This window comes from Strix aluco, chromosome 25 (genome assembly GCF_031877795.1).
Source record: "Strix aluco isolate bStrAlu1 chromosome 25, bStrAlu1.hap1, whole genome shotgun sequence".
Taxonomy (NCBI): Eukaryota; Metazoa; Chordata; class Aves; order Strigiformes; family Strigidae; genus Strix; species Strix aluco.
In genome coordinates this window covers 4223913-4245374 of record NC_133955.1, presented here as the reverse complement: position 1 = coordinate 4245374, position 21462 = coordinate 4223913, and the positions used below count along the sequence as shown (strand labels likewise).

Here is a 21462-nt window from a genome sequence, read left to right as displayed (position 1 = left end):
AAGCATGGTAAACCTGGAGGTAGCTCTGCTGATGGGCCTCCGGCTTCACGTGGCCCCTCACCGTTCCCCCGCAGCCTCCCCGTCCTCCATCACCACCTATGAGACGTGCCAGACCTATGAGAGGCCCATCGCCTTCACTGCCCGCTCTCGGAAACTGTGGATCAACTTCAAAACCAGTGAAGCCAACAGTGCCCGGGGCTTCCAGATCCCCTACGTCACCTATGACGGTGAGCACAGGACACGGGGGGACACCATCCCATCGTGCCGGTGCCCCCCTGCCCAGTTTGGTACCTGGGTCACCCCCAATTCACCTCTCCCATGTATTTGGGGGGAGCGGACTCAGGGATGGGGACCAGAGGTTTGGGAACAAGTGACAGCTCGTGCCCTGATGGTGTTTCTCGGTTGGGCGTTGCAGAGGACTATGAGCAGCTGGTGGAGGACATCGTGCGGGACGGGAGGCTCTACGCCTCCGAAAACCACCAGGAGATCCTCAAGGTGAGCGTGTCCCCACCAGATCCTCGCTGCCTGGGGCTCGGGGGGGTGCCAGCGTGCAGGAGCATCCTTCCCTTCGGGTGTACCCCCAGGCTGTGCCCATGGCTTCGATTTGGAGCAGGGCAGGGGGAGCACAGGGTGGGATGGTGACCCCCCCCCACCTCTGGCTTGGCATCCCTATAGGACAAGAAGCTCATCAAAGCTTTCTTCGACGTGCTGGCACACCCCCAGAACTACTTCAAGTACACGGAGAAACACAAGGAGATGCTGCCCCGCTCCTTCATCAAACTCCTCCGCTCCAAAGTCTCCAGCTTCCTCCGGCCTTACAAATAGCCCCCCCATGCCCCCGCCGACCCCGGGCCGCCCCGCAGCCAAGGAAACCCTCTTCTCCCTTCCTTCTCCTTTCCGATTTTCTCCTTCCTCCACTCGGCTCCGGCAGGACCACCACCCCTCACCCCGCAGACGTCCCCCCGCGATTTCTCCACTGCTCCCCGCAGAGCCGTGCCCCCGGCCGGGGGGGGATGCTCCAGTCTCATCCAGCCACCAGCGAAGCCGTTCCTCTCTTCTGACGCAGCTTCTTCGTTTTAGGAAACCGAAGCACTGGTCCTTTCGCCACCCTCTGCCCTCCCTTTGGTTTCCTTTACCCAGGTCTGTCCCCATTCCCTGGTGCCACCAGCAGCCCGGGACATCGGGGGGGGGGTCATCATCCTTCCAGCCCACGGGGCTGGCGCCGGCTGCAGCCCCACTGAGCCCTTTCGCAGAGGAGCGCAAGAAGGTAACACTGCATTTATCGCAGCGCCTGGGTCGTGGGTGTCGGCATCGCTTTGCAGAGATTGAGGGAAAAGAATTTTAAAAAGCATACTTGATTAAAAAGAAAATTTCAAGGAGAGATCGGCAAAGCACGCCAGCGAACGGCAACCATGGTGGCTGCCGTGGCCGTCCCGCCGGAGAGCCGCGCTGGCGCTGGGAGGAAAGCACAGCCAAGCCACGTTCCCGGAGAACAATGTCTGGCTGCATGGGAGAAAACAGGGAGCAAAGGAGAAGGACTTTCAGCCGGGTTCGTTTTGTTTTTTTTTTTTTTGTTTGTTTTCCCCCACCCCAGACACTTGTGCCAAGAAACCAGACTTTCTTACAAGCTCTGCCAAAGAGTAACTCGGAAAAGCAAGCTTTGTGAAGAGCAGGAGTAAATGTTTGTGCACTAGGATATCCTCCTTTCTACCTTTTTCATATGTATTAAGTGCAATCATTTGAGTCTTCTTTATATTATTTAGAGGGAAGTGTTTTTTTTTTCTACTAGAAACGACGATATTTATACCTGCCTGAGAAATGAGAATGTGCGTTTGTAACGAAAACAAAAACCACCCACCCAAAGCAAACCCAGCCCTGGGCTGCCGCTGACAGGCAGGATGCCGTTTTCAGGCCTTGCAACCTTTTCTGCCGCATTTGTCCCCGATAAAAACCCCTGTTGGGGCCGGGGGGGGGGAGGTGGTGGTGCCTCTCCTGCTCAGTGTGTGATGGGGTGAGTTTTTGCAGGGGATTTGAGGCATCTTGGTCCGTCCACAGAATGGCTGGGGTGGCTGTGAGCTTTTGGGCTGATCCTCCGTGGTTTGAGGGTTGTTCAAGCCCCATTGTGAGGGGGATGCAAAACTCGGCCATCACCTGCTTGTCACAAACCCTTTTGCTTCCCTGCAGGGACTCTGGGACCAGCCGAGACCTGGTGGAGACTGGGGGCAGGTCCTGAGGCAGGGTCTGGGGGGGGGCCACACTCGCTGGCAGAAGAGGGGAACTGCCCCTTCGCTCAGCCCTGAAATCTCCCCCCAGGTCTGGAGGTTCCTGGAGGGAGAGCCATCCCCTTCATCTCCACATCCCTTCAGGTGCTTTTAGCTCTGTCCCTCCACGTGTGCTCATCCCACTGGGATGCAGCAGGACCCCCTCCCCAGGAAGCAGAGCACAGATTCCAGGGGGGACCCCATCCTGCCACCCCCCCCTTTCACTGCCACCTGCCTGCCCCCAGCTTCACAGACAGCCTGGGGACGGTGGCTGGGTGGATGTCACCGATGGGTTTGTCCCCCCAGCATCTTCACGCAGCCAGACAGGACCCCCGGGGACAGGAGACTGCTGCCACCAGTCATCCCTCTTCCTCCTCCTCAAGCCTCACTCCCTTTCCAGCCCAGCCACCGGCTCTCGGCTGTCACCTCCCTGTGCCTTCATCCCCATCTTCATCCTCTCAAAGACCTGGAGCTGACAGGACTAAACATGGCCAACTTGCCTACAGCTTTCCTGTTGGCAGGTCCCCTCCCATCCCTGTCCCCGCTTGTCTCTCACTGTCCCTTTGACCACATCTGGGGCGAGCCCTGCTCTTAATGAACCAATTATTTATTGCTCCGCACGTTCCCCCTGGGTCAGGCCTCGCCAAAACCAGGAGGCAGCTGCTCACCTGTGTTTTCCCTCCTCAACCCGTGCTGCTCCAGTGCCCCGAGAGCTTCTTCTGGGCTCTGTTAGGGGCTGCAGGCGGGGTGGGCGCTGGCGAAGGGGGCTGAGGTTTGTCCCCAGGATGCGTCAGTTGGAAAAGTCTGTCCTGATTCATCCCAGCTGTGGAGTTACCCCTCCTGCCGCCCGGCTCCCAGCCTGCTTGGAAGCTCAGCATCTGTGGGCTGAGCTGTTTGTCACTTGGTTGGTGTCTGAAAGCAGCTGCTTTGATGCACAAAAGCTGTTGTAGGGATTTGGAGGGGTTTGTTGGGGGTTTTATTTTATTGCTCTGGGGCAGTCGCAGCGGAGCACTGACCGTTGAAAGAGTCTTTCATATTTAGAAGAAAAAAATAAAAAGAAACACAACAGCAAAAATAAAAGCAACCCAGGAATGACTAATCCCTCTGCGGTGGCCCCGGTGCGATGCAGCCACTCGTGCTAAGAGTTTATTAATTCTTTGTGATTTAACGGTGGGGTTGCTGTCGCCGTGACCCTGTGGGGCACTGGGGCTCCCAGAGCCTCGGGGTGTCCTGGTTGTCGCTGCACCGACCACCTCCGCTCCCCTACAGCAGTTTTGGAAGGGCAAGGTGGGCAGCACGTCCTCCTGTAACAGCCAAAGTCACCTGGCAACATCTCCTCCTTTCACCAAATCTCTCAAATAAACCCCCCCAAAAAAGTCCCTGGGGCCACCAGAACCACCCCACTGCAGTTCAGCCCCTCTTCACCCACATCCACAACTCGGAAAGGGTTTGAAAGGCTGAAAATTGCATCATCAGCCACCTCGGGTGTATTGAATGTTTCGACACAGTAAACATAAATAAGGGTCGTTGGGTTTTTTGGGTTTTTTTTCATGTTGGAATATTTATATCTGCCTTTTGCAGTGGGCCCTGTCTTTCCATCTCCAGCAAAAATGATTAAAGTAATGAGAAAGATGTAGTTCATGAAGTTATTTGCACTTGATTAAAAGAAAAAAAACAATGTATCTTAACTTTGTAAAAAGAAATGTTTGCATTTTGTATTGTCTTTTTTTAATTATTAAATGGAATTTCTTGGTGTTGCGTTGATCTTTCAGAAACTGGCTTTGACGCTTATTTTAAAGGTTTCTAACAGCAGGATCCAAAGCTATTTTCATTGTTTTGTTCCCTCGGCTGCTAAGACGAGCTCTTTTCAAGGGCATAAGGTTTTTTTTTTTCCCCAAAAAAAAGCTCAAATCCTACACATTTCCATAAGCTCGCCAGTCATTACACAATGTATTTATTTATATACATTAATTAGATGCAAAAGATCTCATTTTTAGCCCAGAACATGGAGTTGGACAGGGACTAGCTCAGAGGGAAGCAGTGGGGATGGAAAACACTCTTCACCTTGGCCCCAACCCCCTTGCTGAGCTGCAGCTCCCTCCCCACACCTCCCAGTCCTCCCAATCCTGTAGCTGGGACCAGCTGGAAGCCACCCAAGTCCTCCTGAGCTGCTGCTGGGCAGGACCCCGTGGCCCCAGCCACTGTGGGGGCAGCAGAAACCCCTAAAAGCGAGCGTCCCCCAGAGCAGCATTACCAGGCTCCTTCCTTCCAAACCTCCCCTCGAATTCACGTCCCCATCAGCTCCACACAGCACTTTGAGACCTTTCCTGCCACACAGAAGCCAGCAGCTCCTTAGCAAACCCTTCCCAAGCAGTTCTGGAGGAACACAATCACACACACAGCTGTTAAGGTGTCCTAAAAGTTTATTGCTGCCCCATCAGTAGAGGCGCTGGGGCTTCCCCATGGTGCTCTTGATGTACAAAGCACGAACGTTCTGCCAGTTCTTCTTCAGCAAGGACACCAGGAAGTTGATGGCCAGGTGGATGTTGTAGACGAGTTCATCCTCAGTCATCTTCACGTGACCGACAGCCACGGCCAGGCAGAGCACCTGGGGGACAAGGACAGGGGGGTCACTCACACAGGTTTTGTGGGGAAATCCAAGCTGACAGCTAAGTGACTGACAGAACAGCCCCGTACAGATCTCAACTCATCAGGGCATCAAATTATCTCATGCTCTGTCAGCTGGATGTGACCTCTCCAGCTTATCCACGAGTGTTTTTCCACAGAACTCATTATATTTAGCACGTGGCTCCCGTGAACACGTCCCGGAGCACGGGGATGCCATCTCTGACCAACGCTCGCTTCCTCAGCGGGCCAAGGGGACTTGGAGATGGGGAAACTGGGAAGGACGTGCAACACGCTGCGCTGAACCGGGAGCAGACCTCTGGTTTAACTCCACTCCCACACCCTGCTCATTAGGCACCGTTGGCATGTGCCCCGCAAACCGCTAACCCGGCGCAGAATAGGACGATTAGCTCCAAACTTCACTGCTAAGCATGGCGCCAGCTTCACTTTTTGTTTTGGGCACCAGCCACCAGCCCTTTCTTTCCGCACATAACACACAGCAAGGCCAAGCCGAGGAGCTTGTAAGACGATGTTCCCCGCAGGCTGAAGACAAAAGGATTTATGAGCAAGCTGACAGGCTAAGTGTCAGGACATCGTTAGCTCAGTTACTTAAAATGCTCCAGCATTTGCAAACCATCACATTTGCTGTGTCCTCCCAGTTGTGTGCCCCCAGGCCCAGATCAGCTGGACTCCAAGGGCATCCTCCACTAGCAGAGCTGTTAATTTTGAATAATACCCATGAGTCACATTTAGACCACTAACACAAGATTAAAATGCCTAAACGGGGTTATTTTGGTTTTAGGGTGTCAGCTCGCCTTGACATCTCTTGACAGCAAGAGCAGATATCCACAGAGCTGCTCCAAAGTTCACTTGCAGAGTCAAGTCCCAAACTTGCCTCTGGCAAAGCACAGCTGCGTGCCCAGACCCACGGGGGCACGCCTGGCCCGGGGCCCCACCCTGCCAGTGTCACCCACTTACTGTAAGAAGCATTAATTATGATTGTGCTCAGCAATGAAACATCAAGATCATCTCCTAATCATTTGCTGTAAGATCATTCAACCAGAAATAGATTACTCCTCCTTCCCAGCCAGCAGCTGAACGCTCCGGGTACCGTCTCCCCTTGCGCTGTTTTAGGAAGACGCTCGAGGGACACCTACAGCCCAGACCTGAGATTGCAGCCACATACAAGTGACCAACTGACACAAATAACCCGCAGGTATTTAGCTGCCTTGGAGAGGAAAAGCGCTGCTTTACCTTCTTCATCTGAAATTTGATGGTAGATTTGACCTCATCAACCTTGGCCACCAGGTTCTCGTTGTGAGTGAGGAGAGAAGGGAATTTGCCGGCTTTGTTCAGACCCGGACCCAGGATTCGAGGAATCTGCTTGATCAAGGACTCTGAAGCCAGGAAGGCATCGTACTTCTTAGCTGTGAGGAGAGAACCAGTGTGGGCAAGGACGGACTCTCAGCTCCTACACAGAGCTTGAAACTCAGCTCAGCTGAGACTGCGCTGCTCTGTTTCCCTCAACACACACATTTTGACATTCTCAGAGTCCTGCCTAGCTGAACCTAAGCTGTTTTTAGTAATATTGTATTAGAAATTACTCCTATCACGACAGCCAAACCCACCAGCACCCAACTTCACACCCTGACAGCACACTTGTTAGTATACACAGTTCACTTCCCTGAAGAAAAACGACATCTGAGCCACAGGTGACTGACGCTGAGCTCTGGGCTCTACCACAGCCCGTGCACATCTGGATGGATGGATCACCCATCTCAGGGAGACTTAACTAACAGCTGTGACATCTTATGTCATTTCCTAATTGCATACAGTTCCATGGCTAATTATGGATTGAGTGGGAAGTTTTCCTTGTCTGACAAAGACATATATCAAAGTGACTTTGCAGGGAGGAAAGGATTTTATCTCTTACCAAGTGTAAATAAGCAAACTTCATTCTATTCATTACAGTACTGCAGGACTAATGCAAACTTCTGCCTCCAGGTTTTGCTGCACTCCAGCCCCCTGACCGGTAAAGTGAGGAACAGCAGCTAAGGGCAAAAGTTTCAGGGAGACAGGAACAATTTTCCTGTAGCCCTTCCTTTGGGAGGAGGGCACTCAACCTTAGTCCTGGAGGGCTGACCCATCAGACCTTCTGCACTCAATAACAGGTTATTTGCTCTTCTGGGTAGTTTCTAGAGGGAATTCTGTACTCAGGCTGACTCTAGTCAGCTTTCTACTCCCTACAGTTAACCATGACATGGAAATCTGAGCACTGGGAAAAGCCAGGGTACGCAGAGCCCGACCAACACCACTCACCCAGCTTCTTCACCAGCTTCTTGTTTTTGTTGAGCTTCTTCAGAGCCTCTATGTCCATGTGAGGGATGTCAACTGCTTTGGCCTCATCACAGTGCTGCTGATCCCCCAGCAAGCAGACCGAGAACTTGGGCCGGGGAGTTGACTTCAGCCTGGGGACAGAAAGTCCAAATTATGACAAACCACCAGCACCACACACACTTCCATGGGAGCCATCACGGAGATACCTTACCACAGCGCCTGGGAATCTTCCTCCACAGCTTCTAACCTGCCTTCTCCAGCAGGTCGGTGGGGAAAGCACAGGGGCGTCCCACACCTCCCCTCATGTTTTAAGACCCAGGGTAAGGGTCCGTCCAGCCACACCCGCTTAGTTAGGAGTGGTCTGAACTACCCGAGCGGTTCAGCGCTGCGTCCTCCTGCTGCGGCAGCCGGCGGGGCCCGACAGCAGCGGGGAGGGCGCAGGCCGAAGGCTGGGTGGGAGCAGGAAGATGCCGAACCTGACGGTGCCGGAGAACCGCTTGTCTTTCTGCGGGTCGTAGTTCTTCAGGCTGATCTGCAGCTCCACCGTCTCCACAAACCTGAAGAAAGGGGAGAGGAAAGCGGCGCTGGTGAGGGCCCAGCCGGGCACGGGGAAACCCCGGCCGAGCGCCGGGGCCTGTGACACACCCGGTCCCGCCACGGCGCTGGGCTCTTACTTGCGCTTCTTGGTCTTGCTGCCCTGCAGCACCTCCTTCACCGCCTCGTACAGGGTGTCGCGGGAGACCTTGCTGCTGCGGGGAGGAAGGACAACGCGGGCTCAGGGCTCACCCCGCCCGGGGCCTCCTGCGGGCCGCGGACACGGGGGACGAGGTCCCCGAGCCCACCCGCGCTCCCCTCCACAGCCGCCCCCCAACAACCGCCCGGACAGCCCCGCGGATGGCGGCGGATGGCGCGGCGGGCCGGCACCCACCTCATGGCGGCGACCGGTCGCGATGGAGAAGGGAGGAGCCGCTCCCGGAACGGGATAAATAGAGGCGAGACCTCGCGAGACTCAGCGCCGCGGCGCCATGCTGGGAGGGGCGGAGCGTGGCGGGGAGAGCTCTGCCGGCTCCCTGCATGAGGAGCGCCCCGGGCACAACGCCTCGCTGCTGGGAGAGGTTTTTCCCTCTTGGGATTTGCTGCTGTAAAACCTTGTTATTGAGTTTACGCGCGCAGAGACCCGCTGAAGGCCCGCGTTGGGGCAGCCCATCTGAGGGCAAGCGGAGCCTCTTGACTTCAATATCGCACTGCGCATGCGCCTTGAGCGCCCAGCGTGTGGCTCTCCTTCAATCGGCCCTGCCAGCCCAGTTCCGGGGGGCGGAGCCACGGTGCCCCGGAACCTGGATGGTGGGCGGAGGTCGGCTGAGGCGCGGCGGTGAGCGTGGTCGCTATGCGGGTTGCGGGGCGGGGCGAGCAGAGGCCGGGCCGCGGTGCATGGCGGTCAGGCGGCGGACTCGGCCCCGGCGGGTTCCCTCAGGTCGGTGCCAGTGGTGGTGGGGGAGGCCTGAGGGGGCGGGGGGAGATGGCGGCCGAGGGGCAGCTGGGCCCTGGCGAGTTGCCGCCACCACCCCTCTGGTCAGCAATACGGGGGGGACACCCGCCATGTCTCCCCACTACCCCCAGGGCACCAGGGCCTGCTCCACCCCGCCGCTCCCCTCAGGGCTCGCCATGGCGCCGGGCCCCGTCCTGCCCCTCAGGGCGTCAGGCCCTGCATTGCCCTGCCCTGCCCTGTCCCCAGCCCGCCCTGGCGCGGGAGGCACGTCCCCTGTCATCCCCTGGGTGGCTTCACACCGCAGCCTACACCTGGCTTTCCTCAGGTAGCGCCCACCCCATCCCTTCCAGGGGGTTGCGGCCCCTCCAGCAGCGCTGACAGCGGTTTGCGTGGCAGCCAGAGCAGCTCAAAGGGGACTCTGTTCCCCAGCGATACCCCAACGACCCTGCTGGGATGGAGTCTTTGCTGAGAAACGAGCTGCAGTGCCTCTGAGGAGGTGTCAGGCAGAGAGTGCTGCCCCTGGAGAGGAGCACTGGGGTTAGAGAGCAGTAAGTGTGGCATAAAGCCTGGCTGCACCCCTGGGTGCTGCAGTGACAGAGCAGTCAGACTTGTTCCTGGAAATCAAAATGATAAAATGTTAGGCTATCTCAAAGATTACTCATGAAGAATCCACTGCAGCTGCTTTTAAAGATAATCTGTCAGCAGAGTGCCTCTTTAGCAAAATGTTCTTGTGGGGGTGTGGATGTTTTAATCTCATCTACTTATAGCCTGAAATTCTGTTCCTCAGAAGGCTGGGAATTAGACAGGAAAGGGAGGAGGGAATGAGGATGCTTCCAGGGACAAAGCTCACCATCCTGCCCTTGTCTCTTGCAGTCCAGGACACCCTCAACCTGCAGGTTCAGACTTTAAAGTACTCAGAAGACTTTCCTGCAGTTCATTTGGAGGATGGGAAGGGCTTCAGTGTGGCATTTACGCTATCTCTAGAAAGAGTCTGTCAGTTCACTGGCTTGATAAGCTTTATCTTATGTTTGTCTGTGGAATAGATTGTTAGCCTTGCCTGCCATTGCTATGGGAAGGGGCGTGTCTTTTGTTCAGTTTAATCCTTTATAATCTCCAAAATAGTTTGCCATCCAAGCCTTTCTTAATGTACAAAAGTGAGTATACATATGTTGGGAGAAAAAAAAATTTGAATTGTTCTTTTTATTTAAGGCTTGCAACAAAGAAGACAACTCTCTGTTCCACAAAGCTCTTGCTCTGGGTGCCGGTGCTCTCTGCGAGCACGCTGAGTAAAGTGAAATTCATGTCTGAGGACCAGTCATCGGGGCAGGATGGAGAGCTTGGGCTTGCAAGCAGTGACCCTTAGTGACGGGACGACAGCCTACATTCAGCAGGCTGTCAAAGGTAACGGTTCCTTTGGGCTGCGAAGTCTAAAAGCCTCTTGACTGACTCTGTGCAATTAAAGCAGACTTAGCCAAAGTGCCCTCACAGCACGCAAACTCTCATACATCTCTTTGGTCACTTGGCACAGGAAGCTAGCAGCTATCGGTTAGATTTGCACAGAAGAGTGACACAGCAGAAAGAAAACATGCCTCTGGTTTGGAAATAAAGCTTTGGAGATGGGAGAGCTGTTGCTGTAGAAAATGAAGGTTCTGTTCAGACTAGAGCAAGCCCTCTTCTCTCCAGAGTGTCTGGGGAAATGGAGTTCACCCCATAGCCTGTAGGACTATTCAACCAAAACTTCCCCTGAAGTGAAGGAGGATGTTTTATTTCACTGAGATGCATAGAATTTGGTTCACAGTACTGCTTTTCTCACTCAAAGGGGTGCTGACCTGGGCGTTGGTTAACTGAAGCAATATCCAATTCCACATTATGCCCTTATGTTGTGGTTTAAGTCCAGGGGGACACCGCTGCAGCCCCTTCCCACGCTACCAAAAACCCCACCACACAAACCCGGTACCCCTTATTTTGGTGTTTGTGAGGTGTTCCTTCCTTCACCACCCCACCGTTCCTGAGAAAAGCAGCACTCTGTTTCCCAGCCTGCGGAACAGGACGGTTGAGTTGCGAGGCTTCATGTCCTGGGGATTGCTCTCTTGCTTCCTTTTCTGGGAGAATTCACTGTGAGTTTATTCCGTGTGTGGAGTCGGACTATCTTGAAAACAGCTGGGTTTTGTGACCCGCCCCCCCCAAACATTATGCACCAGCTGAAAGCAACTTGGATTCCTCATGTTCAAGTGCGATAGAGAAACGTCCTCTCTGCATCAAAATAATTTGGTAACTAAAACATTATTACAGAGTTACTCAGATTTATCTTATTTTAAGAGTCTTCACAACCCAACAAGGGTGGCAACACTTTAGGTCCCTTTAGGTCCTGTACTTTTTTTCCGAGAGTTGATCCTCCACCAAGGTAGAAGAAAATAAATCTTCAGGCCCCTGCTGATGCTGTTAAAATCTCCCAGTTGAATTTTTCTCCAGCACAAGTGCAATTGCTTTCTCCTTCAGATCCAAAATGCTTAGCACACATCATTCTTTCTGTTTCTTGGCTTACAGGGCTGTGAAGGGCAGCTTGTAAACAAGCAATGACTGAGGTTCTTTGTCTTGTATCCTCCTGTCTAGGAAAGGGAGGCTCCAGCATTTCTGGGAAGTTAAGTGCCTCTATGGCTATTCAGGGGAAAGCTTGATAAATAACAGCTTATAAGCAACAGTTTTGTTGTCTACTGTGAGACTGGTTTCCTTGAGAAGAGGCAGCAAAGGGAGCAGCTCATGGGACCAGAAAAACTGGACTCTGCTGACAGTGCTGATGGCATTTTTTTAACTGTTTCAGGTGAAAAGCTGATTGAAGGGCAAGTCATTGAACTTGAAGATGGGACCACAGCTTATATCCATCAGGTGACAGTTCAGAAAGGTGAGGACCATAATTTCATCTCTTTCTTTTTAGAAGGATGTTGTAGATGTAACTGCAACTGTGCTCCAACAGTTGGGCTCCCCTGTTAGCTCTAACTTTAAGAAGTCCATATGGGTGTAGGTTTGGGGTTTTTTTCTGGCCTATGGTTTTGAGCATGAGCAAGGACGTAGAACATGTGATTTCCTGCAGTTTTTAGCAATCTGATAAGAAGTTGAATTTGCTGGTGGTGTAAGCAGATGTTTAAGTGTTGTTTCACCTGTGGGCTCTCTCACAGTTGTCAGTCTGACAGATCACAAGCAAGGCCAGTAAGCTGTGTGCTGTGTGTGCCAACCACAGAGCCCAAACAAAGTTTCTTTCCTGTGGGAGCAGTTGGACAGGAATTTCCTCTGAACTATGAGATAATATATTACTTCTGGAATAGGTGTTTGCAGGGAGAGGATGGGGATTGTTGGAAGCATGGTCGTTGACCCATCAGCCAATGTCACCTCCAGAATGAGGTGACATTAGTTAATCTGAGAGGTGGTAGGAATTAATTTCATGAGGCAGGGACCAGAGTGGCACAGAGGCATCCTCCCTGACCACGATAAGATGTGAAAGGGGAGGTAGAAAGAGCTATGGTGCTTTGGGCAGTCCGTCCTTCACCCTCCCAAGCTCCTTGTATGCCATCTCCCTTTTCTGTTCTTAACAGGTTGCTTGAAACCCACTTTTTACACCTGGCTGTGCCCCTTTCCACCCTTCATCCTCTTCCCTGCCTCCAAATGCACACACAGAGTGCGAGGGGTTTTCCTTCTCACCCCTGCTTCCCCTGCTGTGGGATGTTTGTTCTCTTTCACCCAGCCCTGTGCCAGACCAATCCTTCTTGTCTGGGACATAATCTGGCATTTTGGAATTGGTGAGATACTGCATTACCCCAATGAGCTAAAGAGGTGTGATGAAGCTGTGCGTGAAGCCTTAAAAACCTCATAATTCATGTCAGAAGGGCTCAAATGGTGTCTTAAAACCTATAGTTGTGGTTGACTTTCAGTGCAAGCCCTGCTGTGTCCTCTTCTGTGGGCGTGAGCACTGTAGGGTTCAGGAACTGACGCAGGATCCCCTCCATCCCATCTGAGTCTCCCAGTAAGGTGTGTGGATTTTTTTCTTTTAGAGTCTGTGGCTTTTGAAGATGGTCAGCCAGTGATGTTGGAAGATGGCAGTATGGCCTACATACACAACACAGCTAAAGGTGAAGAGTGTTCCCTGTTCTTCCCTTGGCAGCTGGAGTAGAAGCTGCTAAAGCATCACAGATTTCCAAGGCTGTGGGTAGCCCAGGGAGATGAAGACTGCCTTGCACTCAGCAGCTCTTTTACATTTAATTTTATTGGTTTCCTCTTGCAGAAAGTTATGACCCCAGCACCTTCGAGGCTGTCCAGCTGGAGGACGGCTCCACTGCCTACATCCATCATCCTGTCATCATGCCACCTGGCAGCACCATCCTGGAAGTGCAGGCAGAAACTGGGCTAGAGGAGTTGGCTGGAGAGGAGGAAGATGACGCCTTTGATGTCGAGACCATTAATGCATTAAAGCAGTACGCCAGTAAGGTGAGGACGCAGCGCCTCTTTCATGGTCTGCCAGCAGTGCTGAGGGGCTGGTGTAGTAGTCCACCACATTTGGCTTGGAGTTTGTGTCCTCCCTTCATTAGTCCTTCTGTATATTTGTTTTTCAGCAGTGCCAGCTTTGAGAAGAGAGACTGGACAGGGCTCTAGGGAGAGTGCCACCACTGAGAGGTGGCTGACAGTTAAGGACCTACAACAGGGCAGTTCCTGCCAGACCCTCTAGCTAGTTCCTACAGAGTGCCAGGCCTGCCACCCTTAGCCTGCTGCAGGCACGGATTTGGGAAGAACAGAGAGCTGCTGTGATACAGCTTGGCTTTTCTTTTTGCCTGAAAGGAAGCTGCAGAGAGCTGGGGATGAGTCTCTTTAACAAGCGATAGGACAAGAGGGAATGGCCTCAAGCTGCGCCAGGGCAGGGTCAGACTGGCTCTTAGGAAGGATTTCTTTGCAGAAGGGGTTGTTGGGCGTTGGAATGGGCTGCCCAGGGCAGGGGGGGAGTCCCCATCCCTGGAGGGGTTGAAGAGTCGGGTTGACCCAGCGCTGAGGGATCTGGTGGGGTTGGGAACGGTCAGGGTGAGGTTCATGGTTGGACTGGAGGAGCTTCAAGGGCTTTTCCAACCGAGGTGAATCTGTGATTCTGATTCTGTGAAATGTCCCTTCTTGTATGTGTTTTCTTTCTGTTTGCCTGGGTTTCTCATGATGCCACCTGGGTATTATTCTCTTCCACAGATGATTCAGGCAGCCAGTTGAGACTAGCCTCAGCTCAGGAGTGTCGAGGCTACTCAGCCCCCAAGAGTGACTAAATTATGGCCGCTATTCCCCATGTTGACAAAGGCCTCAAAAACCAAAACAGCTTCATATCCTAACATGTGGTTACTGCAGTGCTCCATCTGAATGTCGTGGGTGCTGCTGTTTTCTCCCATCTTCGCGGTGTTGTGTGAGAAGGGGCTGCAGGGAGGGTGCTGACACGGTGCTCAGCTGGGCAGCATTAAGATTTGCTGGTGGAGACCTTTGTGCTGTGGTAGGACCAGGCTCGCCTAGCGCTCTGGAGAAGAGCAGGGTGGCACTGTAGATGTGAATGCCTTCCTGCTTGGGTTGCTCAGCTGTTCCGTGCTGTACAGGGAGGCACAAACAGTGCCCATGCTTCTTTTCTTGCAGGTGTCTGATGAGGAAGAGGAGGGAGTGACAGACACCTGCCATACGAAGAGCGATGACTCCAGCGGCGTCCCTTCCCAGGTCTGAGTTTTTCAGTGATGCATTTCTGAAACTAGGCCAAGCTCCTCTTGATGCAGAGCGCTTTGCCAGCTAGTAATTAAAAAAGCGTTGTGGCTTCTCTGCAAAGTTAGTAAATATATTAGCTACAGGTTTTACAAATGAGCTAAGTGAAGCACAGAGAGGTGAGTTATGTGTCTGAGAACACCGAGTGAGCTGGGAATGGGAAATGCTGCTACCCAGACCCCTGTCCTGTCTCCTGGGCTGCACCACATGTGTACGAGCTGTGTTTGTAGGAATGTGTTTTGGGGAGGATAACTGAAGGAGTGCATACATATAGCAAGGAGGGAAATTACTTGTGTGGGCTTTACGAAGCCTGCTGTAGTGGCTCACTGAATTAATTTCCATATGTCTCTGGGCAGGATCTGCAGGAGGAGGAAGTGCCCAGCAATGAGAAGGGGCAGCAGGTCGGCAGCAGAGCTTTCCGTTGTGGGTACAAAGGCTGTGGCCGCCTCTATACCACCGCCCATCATCTAAAGGTAAAGCTGGTAACATGCAGTCATACAGCGAGCAGACCAGGCGTGTCCCCGTGTTACAGCACCAGATCAAAACAGCCAGATGCTGCTATACAAAAGGCTGTTGTGTGCTTGGCTCCCCAAGAGATCCAGATGTGTTAATTGGCCAAGGTGAAATCCAGCAGAGAACTTCAGATTCTCTCCACCAGCTAGATTTCTCCGCTCTGTTTGCCTTCCTCCTTGTTTTGGAGCTCATTTTAGGGACCTGTTCTTTCTCTTCCAGGTACATGAACGTGCTCACACAGGTGACCGGCCGTATACGTGCGACTTCCCGAGCTGTGGGAAAGCATTTGCTACAGGTAACAATTTCTCTTTGAGCATATTTTGTTTTCTGTTCAGTCTAAACCACCCTTGAGTATCAGCCCTGGCTTTTTTCCAGCAGAGCACAAGGAGCATAGCTTTTAAAGCCTTCTGAGAAGGAATTGCAGCATGGGAGGCTGCCCAGGGCTTCATTGATTATGGACAGATTAAAGGAGTTACAGGAAGAAGCTGAGTTGACAGTGGTGGTGTGGGGCTGCTCGGATACTTCTTCCCCTTCAGCTTTGCAGACACAGGGCAGACATTCAAAAATGCATGAGCTGAGAGGTGATACACGCTTGCCATATTAATTCCTTCTTGTTATACAATTAATTGTGGTTTCTTTCCTGGACAGGGTACGGGCTGAAGAGCCATATGAGAACACATACTGGTGAGAAACCGTACAAGTGTCCAGAAGACATGTGTAGCAAAGCCTTCAAAACCTCTGGGGATCTACAGAAACACATCCGGACACACACAGGTGAGCAGTACAGGAGGAGAACTGAGCTGCCTGTTGAAAAGGTCTCCAAGATAAAGTACTGCTTCAGCCTTTGTGCAGGACAAGCCTTTTTGTATCTTGCGTGAAGCAAGGCAGAACTGAAGTTATTTCAGACAGAAGTAGATGGGTAGTAGAAGTAGTCCTAGGGATTTTCAACTCAGTTATGAACAGCAGAGCAAAAGGGGATGGGATGCCAATGCTGCTAGAGGAAATGTGCCAGCAGCTGGGTCTGATCTGAGGTCTTGTTGTCGTAATACTGTGGAGGAGCGAAGGGAACTGGGTGTCCAGGGCATTCCAGGTCGCTGCATTGTAGCAGGACCCTCATCCACGTTACTCTGTCGATGCAGGTGAGCGTCCCTTCAAGTGCCCCTTTGTGGGCTGTGGCCGCTCTTTTACCACATCCAACATCCGCAAGGTTCACATCCGAACGCACACGGGCGAGCGGCCCTACATGTGTCCGGAGCCCAACTGCGGGAGGGGCTTCACCAGTGCCACCAATTACAAGAACCACATGCGAATCCACACAGGTAAGAGGAGGCTCCTCCCTGCTCAGCTCTCTGCACTGACAGCCAGGGGAATCTGTGGGACTGAAATGGTCATTTCCAGGCCAGGCATTGCAGGGGAGGAGCGGCTGAGGGAACTGGGGGGGTTTAGTGTGGAGAAGAGGAGGCTGAGGGGAGACCTCATGGCCCTCTGCAACTCCCTGAAAGGAGGGTGCAGAGAGGGGGGATGAGTCTCTTGAGCCAAGGAACCAGCGCCAGGCCAAGAGGGAATGGCCTCAAGCTGCGCCAGGGCAGGGTCAGACTGGCTCTTAGGAAGGATTTCTTTGCAGAAGGGGTTGTTGGGCGTTGGAATGGGCTGCCCAGGGCAGGGGGGGAGTCCCCATCCCTGGAGGGGTTGAAGAGTCGGGTTGAGCCAGCGCTGAGGGATCTGGTGGGGTTGGGAACGGTCAGGGTGAGGTTCATGGTTGGGCTGGAGGAGCTTCAAGGGCTTTTCCAACCCAGATGATTCTGGGATTCTGTGGTAGATCTGGGAGTAGCCGGGGGTTCAAGGGAATAGGAATTGCTTTATTGGGCTGGTTACTGTTCCACCGGGCTGTCTCCAGCTATTCCCTCTTGATGGGGAATCCTTTCCCAGAGCGTGGGGAGGGTGAGTGGGTTAAACTCTGCTTGTGGGCTCTGTTCTAGGAGAGAAGCCATACATGTGCACCGTGCCGGGCTGCGGAAAGCGCTTCACTGAGTACTCCAGCCTCTACAAGCACCACGTAGTCCACACGCACTGCAAGCCCTACACCTGCAATAGTTGTGGGAAGACTTACCGCCAGACCTCCACACTGGCCATGCACAAGCGCAGCAGCCATGGCGAGCTGGAGGCCACGGAGGAGAGCGAACAGGCCCTCTACGAACAGCAGCAGCTGGAGGGTGAGCAACCACTGCCCCATCCCCTGCGGCAGGCTTGGGTCGGGCCGTGCGGCGCAGGGGAGAGAGGTGATGGCAGGGGCTCCCCTCGCACAGAGCCAGGTCTGTGCTGCGGGCTCCTGCCTCCCCCATCAAACCTGTGTCATCAAATCTGTGTCACAGGCAAGAGAAAAGGGCTCCCCATGGTCCTCGCTGTGCGTCAGGGGTTGGGAACAGACTCCTGCCCATTCTGTAGTACAGGGAGAGGTAAAGATCCTTCTTCCAGGCCAACACTGGGCTGTTGTCATCGTGATCTTGTGCTCTTCTGCGCTGGCCCATCAGGCTGCAGGCATGTCCCAGGGTCAGGGGGGTGTTTTCACACTGGTCAGCACTTCTCTCACCCCTTTTGCTCTTCCCCTTCCCTGACTCAGCTGCTGCTGCTGACAGAGGCTCCCCCCTGAAGAGCCAGCATATTGCTTTCCTGTCAGAGATGGAGGAAGATGAAGAGGAAGAGGAAGATGGTATGCCTACGCAGGTCTCACTTATCTCTCAGGACAGGACAGAGCAGGTATGGACACTGACAGCCTCCAGCGTGTGGGGGACAGTAGTTAGGAGTGACATTCTGCTGCTACCCAGCCTTGGTGTTCTTTTTAAGGCTTCTTTTTCCTAGAATCATCAAATACTTTGGGTTGGAAGGGACCTTAAAGACCATCTAGTCCAGCCCCCCTGCCACAGGCAGGGACACCTTCCGCTAGCCCAGGTTGCCCAAAGCCCCGTCCAACCTGGACTTGAACCCTTCCAGGGAGGGGGCAGCCACAGCTGCTCTGGGCAACCTGTGCCAGTGTCTCACCACCCTCACAGGAGAGAATTTCTTCCTTAGATCTTAATCCAAATGTCCCCTCTTTCAGTTTGAAACCATTACCCCTCATCCTATCCCCACACCCCTGATCAAGAGTCCCTCCCCCCTTTCCTGTAGCCCCCTTCAGTCCTGGGAGGCTGCTCTAAGGTCTCTCCGGAGCCTTCTCTTCTCCAGCTGAACCCCCCCAACTCTCTCAGCCTGTCCTCACAGGGGAGGTGCTTCAGCCCCCTGATCATCTTAGTGGCCTTCTCTGGACCCTCTCAAGCAGGTCCGTGTCCTTTTTCAGCATAAAACAGACCCTGGGTCTTCATGGGCTCTGTCCTGAGGGCTCCCTCCTTGCAGCCTTACCCTGCTGATGCAGTCAATGTGGAGGGTAAAGAAGGGCCTCAGCTCCCCGACTCCCCTGCTTGCGGGACGGGGTCTTGCGGGTGTTTGTGTGCAGCGCCTGGCAGCGCTCGCCTCCTGGACAGCTGTCAGAGGCAGCTCCCAATCTGCTGACACAGGCTGGATCTGGAGATGGTTTTTTCATCGTTTGTATAGCAGCACTTTTCTTGTACTTCCCTCCACCAGCGGCCCATGTGCTGACTGGGAAAAACTCTTTTCTGTGGCATGGGGCAAAGGAAATGGCTGCCTCGAGTAATGCTAAGGCCTGTTTCCTCTTAGTGTGAGATGCTCCCTGCTGTGAGGTGTCCCTTCAGCGCCTGGAGGGGAGATGCTAAATGGGAAGGGGAGGTGTGGTAGAAGGGGGAGGGCTGGAGCTCTGTGAGTTCTCCATGGATTCCACCCATGGCCCTGGGCGAAGTCCTTGGAGTTCTCCAGAATCACAGAATCATCCAGGTTGGAAAAGCCCTTGAAGCTCCTCCAGTCCAACCTTGAACCTCACCCTGACCGTTCCCAACTCCACCAGATCCCTCAGCGCTGGGTCAACCCGACTCTTCAACCCCTCCAGGGATGGGGACTCCCCCCCTGCCCTGGACAGCCCATTCCAACGCCCAACAGCCCCTTCTGCAAAGAAATCCTTCCTAAGAGCCAGTCTGACCCTGCCCTGGCGCAGCTTGAGGCCATTCCCTCTTGTCCTGGCGCTGGTTCCTTGGCTCAAGAGACTCCTCCCCCCTCTCTGCACCCTCCTTTCAGGGAGTTGCAGAGGGCCATGAGGTCTCCCCTCAGCCTCCTCTTCTCCACACTAAACCCCCCCAGTTCCCTCAGCCGCTCCCCATCAGACCTGTGCTCCAGACCCTGCACCAGCTCCGTTGCCCTTCTCTGGACACGCTCGAGTCATTCAATGGCCTTTTTGGAGTGAGGGGCCCAAAACTGAACCCACTCATCGAGGGGCGGCCTCACCAGTGCCGAGCACAGGGGTGAGATCCCTTCCCTGTCCCTGTTGGCCACGCTAGTGCTGATACAAGCCAGGATACTCCGTGCCCTAGGTCTTGCATGCAGAGGAGGAGAGAATATTTCAGCATTACTGGGATCTTTGCCTTGGCAAACTTGGGGAGTTTCCCACGGTTTCCTGAGAAGCCGTCCCGGCTGAGCACATCTGCTGTTCTCCCACCCAGGTCAGGCTGTCACAGGAAGCCCTGCAGGCCCTGGGCAGTGCCATCAGCGTGGTGACACCAAGCGGAGCCCTGGCCGTGCCTGAGGAGGAGCTGGCAGGCCGTGACACACACACTGTGACTGTGCCTGGTGCTGATGACACCCACACGCAGCCGGTACCGACAACACCGCGACCTTCCCTTTTCCCTGCGGAGAAACGGCCTGCTAGGAGGGAACTGCTTTTTCTTTTAAAATGTGATTGGTTTTTATCTCAATTGTGTGCTAGGTTACCATAGTCACCTCTGGGGCAGTCATGGCTGAGGAACCGGCCGTTGCATCGCTCTGTCAGCCGCAGGTGACGTTGCTGGCTACCGCCAACGGCACCCACATCACAGTGCAGGTACCGCACCGCTCCCGCCACCTTCCCCTCCAGTCCCGCCCTACCCTCTGCCTTCAGCACCTCCCCTCTTGCCCAGGGTGCTCGCTCCTTAATTCCCACATGCCCTGTGTACAGAGGAGAGCAGGGACATGCTCCTTGGATTGCAGAATGCTCCTTCGGAAACAGCTTTTCCCCGTGTCTCTCTCTGCTTTGCCCTGTCGCTTTCTCCCCGTGCCACCCATTGCCCCTCCCTTGTCCCTCTGTCCCCCCTGAGCGAGCCTGCGCCTCCTGAGCCCGGTTTTTAGGAGGACAAAGTTACTTCTCTCCCTTCCCTCCGCTAGTTAGAAGAACAGCAGAGCCTGGAGGCAGCCATCAGCGTGGCCGCAGCAGCAATCCAACATGAACCCGTAACGCTTCACGCGGCCGTGTCTGAGAACGGGTGCTGAGACCCCCCCGCGGAGCCTCCCGGGCGGGGAGAGCCGGTGGTGGCCCGAGAGCCTCTGCTCGGCGGGGACGGGGCCCGGCGGCCGCGGCAGAGCTGCTGGACGTGGCGAGGGAAGGGGCTCGTGCACCCCCCGGGTGGGGACAGCTGGTGCTGGCAGCGCTGGGCTGCCCGAGCGACCCTGCACGAAGGGCTCTTCTCTCCGTGGAGGGATGTGGGAGACACTTGGCTGCTGCCTTCTCCCGGAGGCTCCGCTGTTTTCCTGGGCTCTGAGCAGCAACTTCCCTGCTCCACGCCTCGGGCACGGACTCCCTCCATCTCAGAGGAGATGGCAGATGGTGTTTTCTAGTATTTATTTCTTTATGGCTAAGACTTCCAAGACCTGCTGGTCTTCTGCAGTAGAGGTGAAGCCACAGAGGTTTCAGCAACCTCTGGGAACGCAAAATTTTTTTGGAGAGATGCTTCCTGCCCTCTCCCTCTAGGAACGATCCAAGAGCTCCCCTTTCCTGCCCACCCCTCCAGGCAAGGGACAAGTGGCAGCACATGCACAGGAGCAATAAAGCCCCGTCGGGGCAAGCCCAGGCTGTCCTGGGCTCGGTGGCTGGAGCAGTGACCAGTTCCTGACGCCGGAGCGAGCGCCCGGGCTGGCTCCGACAGGAATTCTCTGTCACACTCCGCTCTCGAGCAAACTTCCATGGCAGACACAGCGCTGTGGGGCTGCTCCCTCCGCTGAAACCAACCAGCACTTGCTGGGGGCTCAGCTAGACTCGGATGTAAATACTGAGCTGAAATAAAATCAAATTAAAAATTTTCTTTTTAAAACGAAGCACCCTTCTCTCTTTCAGTTCCTGGGGCCAGTGGCTGGCAGAGGGTGGGAGGAATCTAGTAACATTTTTGCAGATGTAAGGATTAAGGAAGTTCAGGAGATTTGTTGAATTGACCGAAAGTGCAATGATTGTCCAAAAGCAGTGCTGATGAGGCGTGTGAGCTGGAGAAGTTGTAGCCTCTGAGCTCTCAGCGTGTGTCTTGGAGGGGCTAAGAGCTGCCTCCTGAGTCTCACACCAGG

The 21462-nt window shown here is 54.2% G+C and overlaps 3 protein-coding genes across 9 annotated transcripts in view; 2 read left to right on the top strand and 1 right to left on the bottom strand.

Moving 5' to 3' along the window:
• Nucleotides 1-897, top strand: part of SCUBE3 (signal peptide, CUB domain and EGF like domain containing 3) — a 36762-nt gene extending 35865 nt beyond the window's left edge. Inside the window, exons 21-23 of the mRNA XM_074850122.1 lie at nucleotides 75-227; nucleotides 416-495; nucleotides 676-897. Coding sequence (XP_074706223.1) covers nucleotides 75-227; nucleotides 416-495; nucleotides 676-825 — 383 coding nt within the window. The 3' untranslated portion in view covers nucleotides 826-897. The remainder of the gene's footprint in view (nucleotides 1-74; nucleotides 228-415; nucleotides 496-675) is intronic.
• Nucleotides 898-4666: 3769 nt separating this feature from the next.
• Nucleotides 4667-8296, bottom strand: RPL10A (ribosomal protein L10a). Its single transcript, XM_074850034.1, has 6 exons — nucleotides 8152-8296; nucleotides 7898-7972; nucleotides 7700-7780; nucleotides 7206-7354; nucleotides 6141-6313; nucleotides 4667-4869 (listed from the first exon to the last, which is right to left on the bottom strand). The coding sequence occupies exons 1-6, from the start codon at nucleotides 8154-8156 to the stop codon at nucleotides 4699-4701; spliced, it is 654 nt and encodes a 217-aa protein (XP_074706135.1). The 5' UTR covers nucleotides 8157-8296; the 3' UTR covers nucleotides 4667-4698.
• On the top strand, nucleotides 8266-21222 carry ZNF76 (zinc finger protein 76). Of its 7 annotated transcripts, none has more exons than XM_074850033.1 (15): nucleotides 8590-8697; nucleotides 9922-10113; nucleotides 11534-11614; nucleotides 12759-12836; nucleotides 12989-13191; nucleotides 14362-14439; nucleotides 14838-14954; nucleotides 15214-15289; nucleotides 15643-15768; nucleotides 16134-16313; nucleotides 16974-17207; nucleotides 17615-17751; nucleotides 19599-19751; nucleotides 19862-19975; nucleotides 20879-21222. In XM_074850033.1, exons 2-15 carry the CDS (start codon nucleotides 10041-10043, stop codon nucleotides 20954-20956), a joined length of 1728 nt encoding a protein of 575 aa, XP_074706134.1. In that variant the 5' UTR covers nucleotides 8590-8697; nucleotides 9922-10040; the 3' UTR covers nucleotides 20957-21222. The 7 variants fall into 7 exon arrangements, with proteins under 7 accessions (XP_074706130.1, XP_074706129.1, XP_074706134.1 ...); XM_074850032.1 differs by having other exon boundaries at nucleotides 20296-21222; XM_074850029.1 differs by lacking the exon at nucleotides 8590-8697 and adding an exon at nucleotides 8266-8364 and having other exon boundaries at nucleotides 19862-21222.
• Nucleotides 21223-21462: the final 240 nt, after the last annotated feature.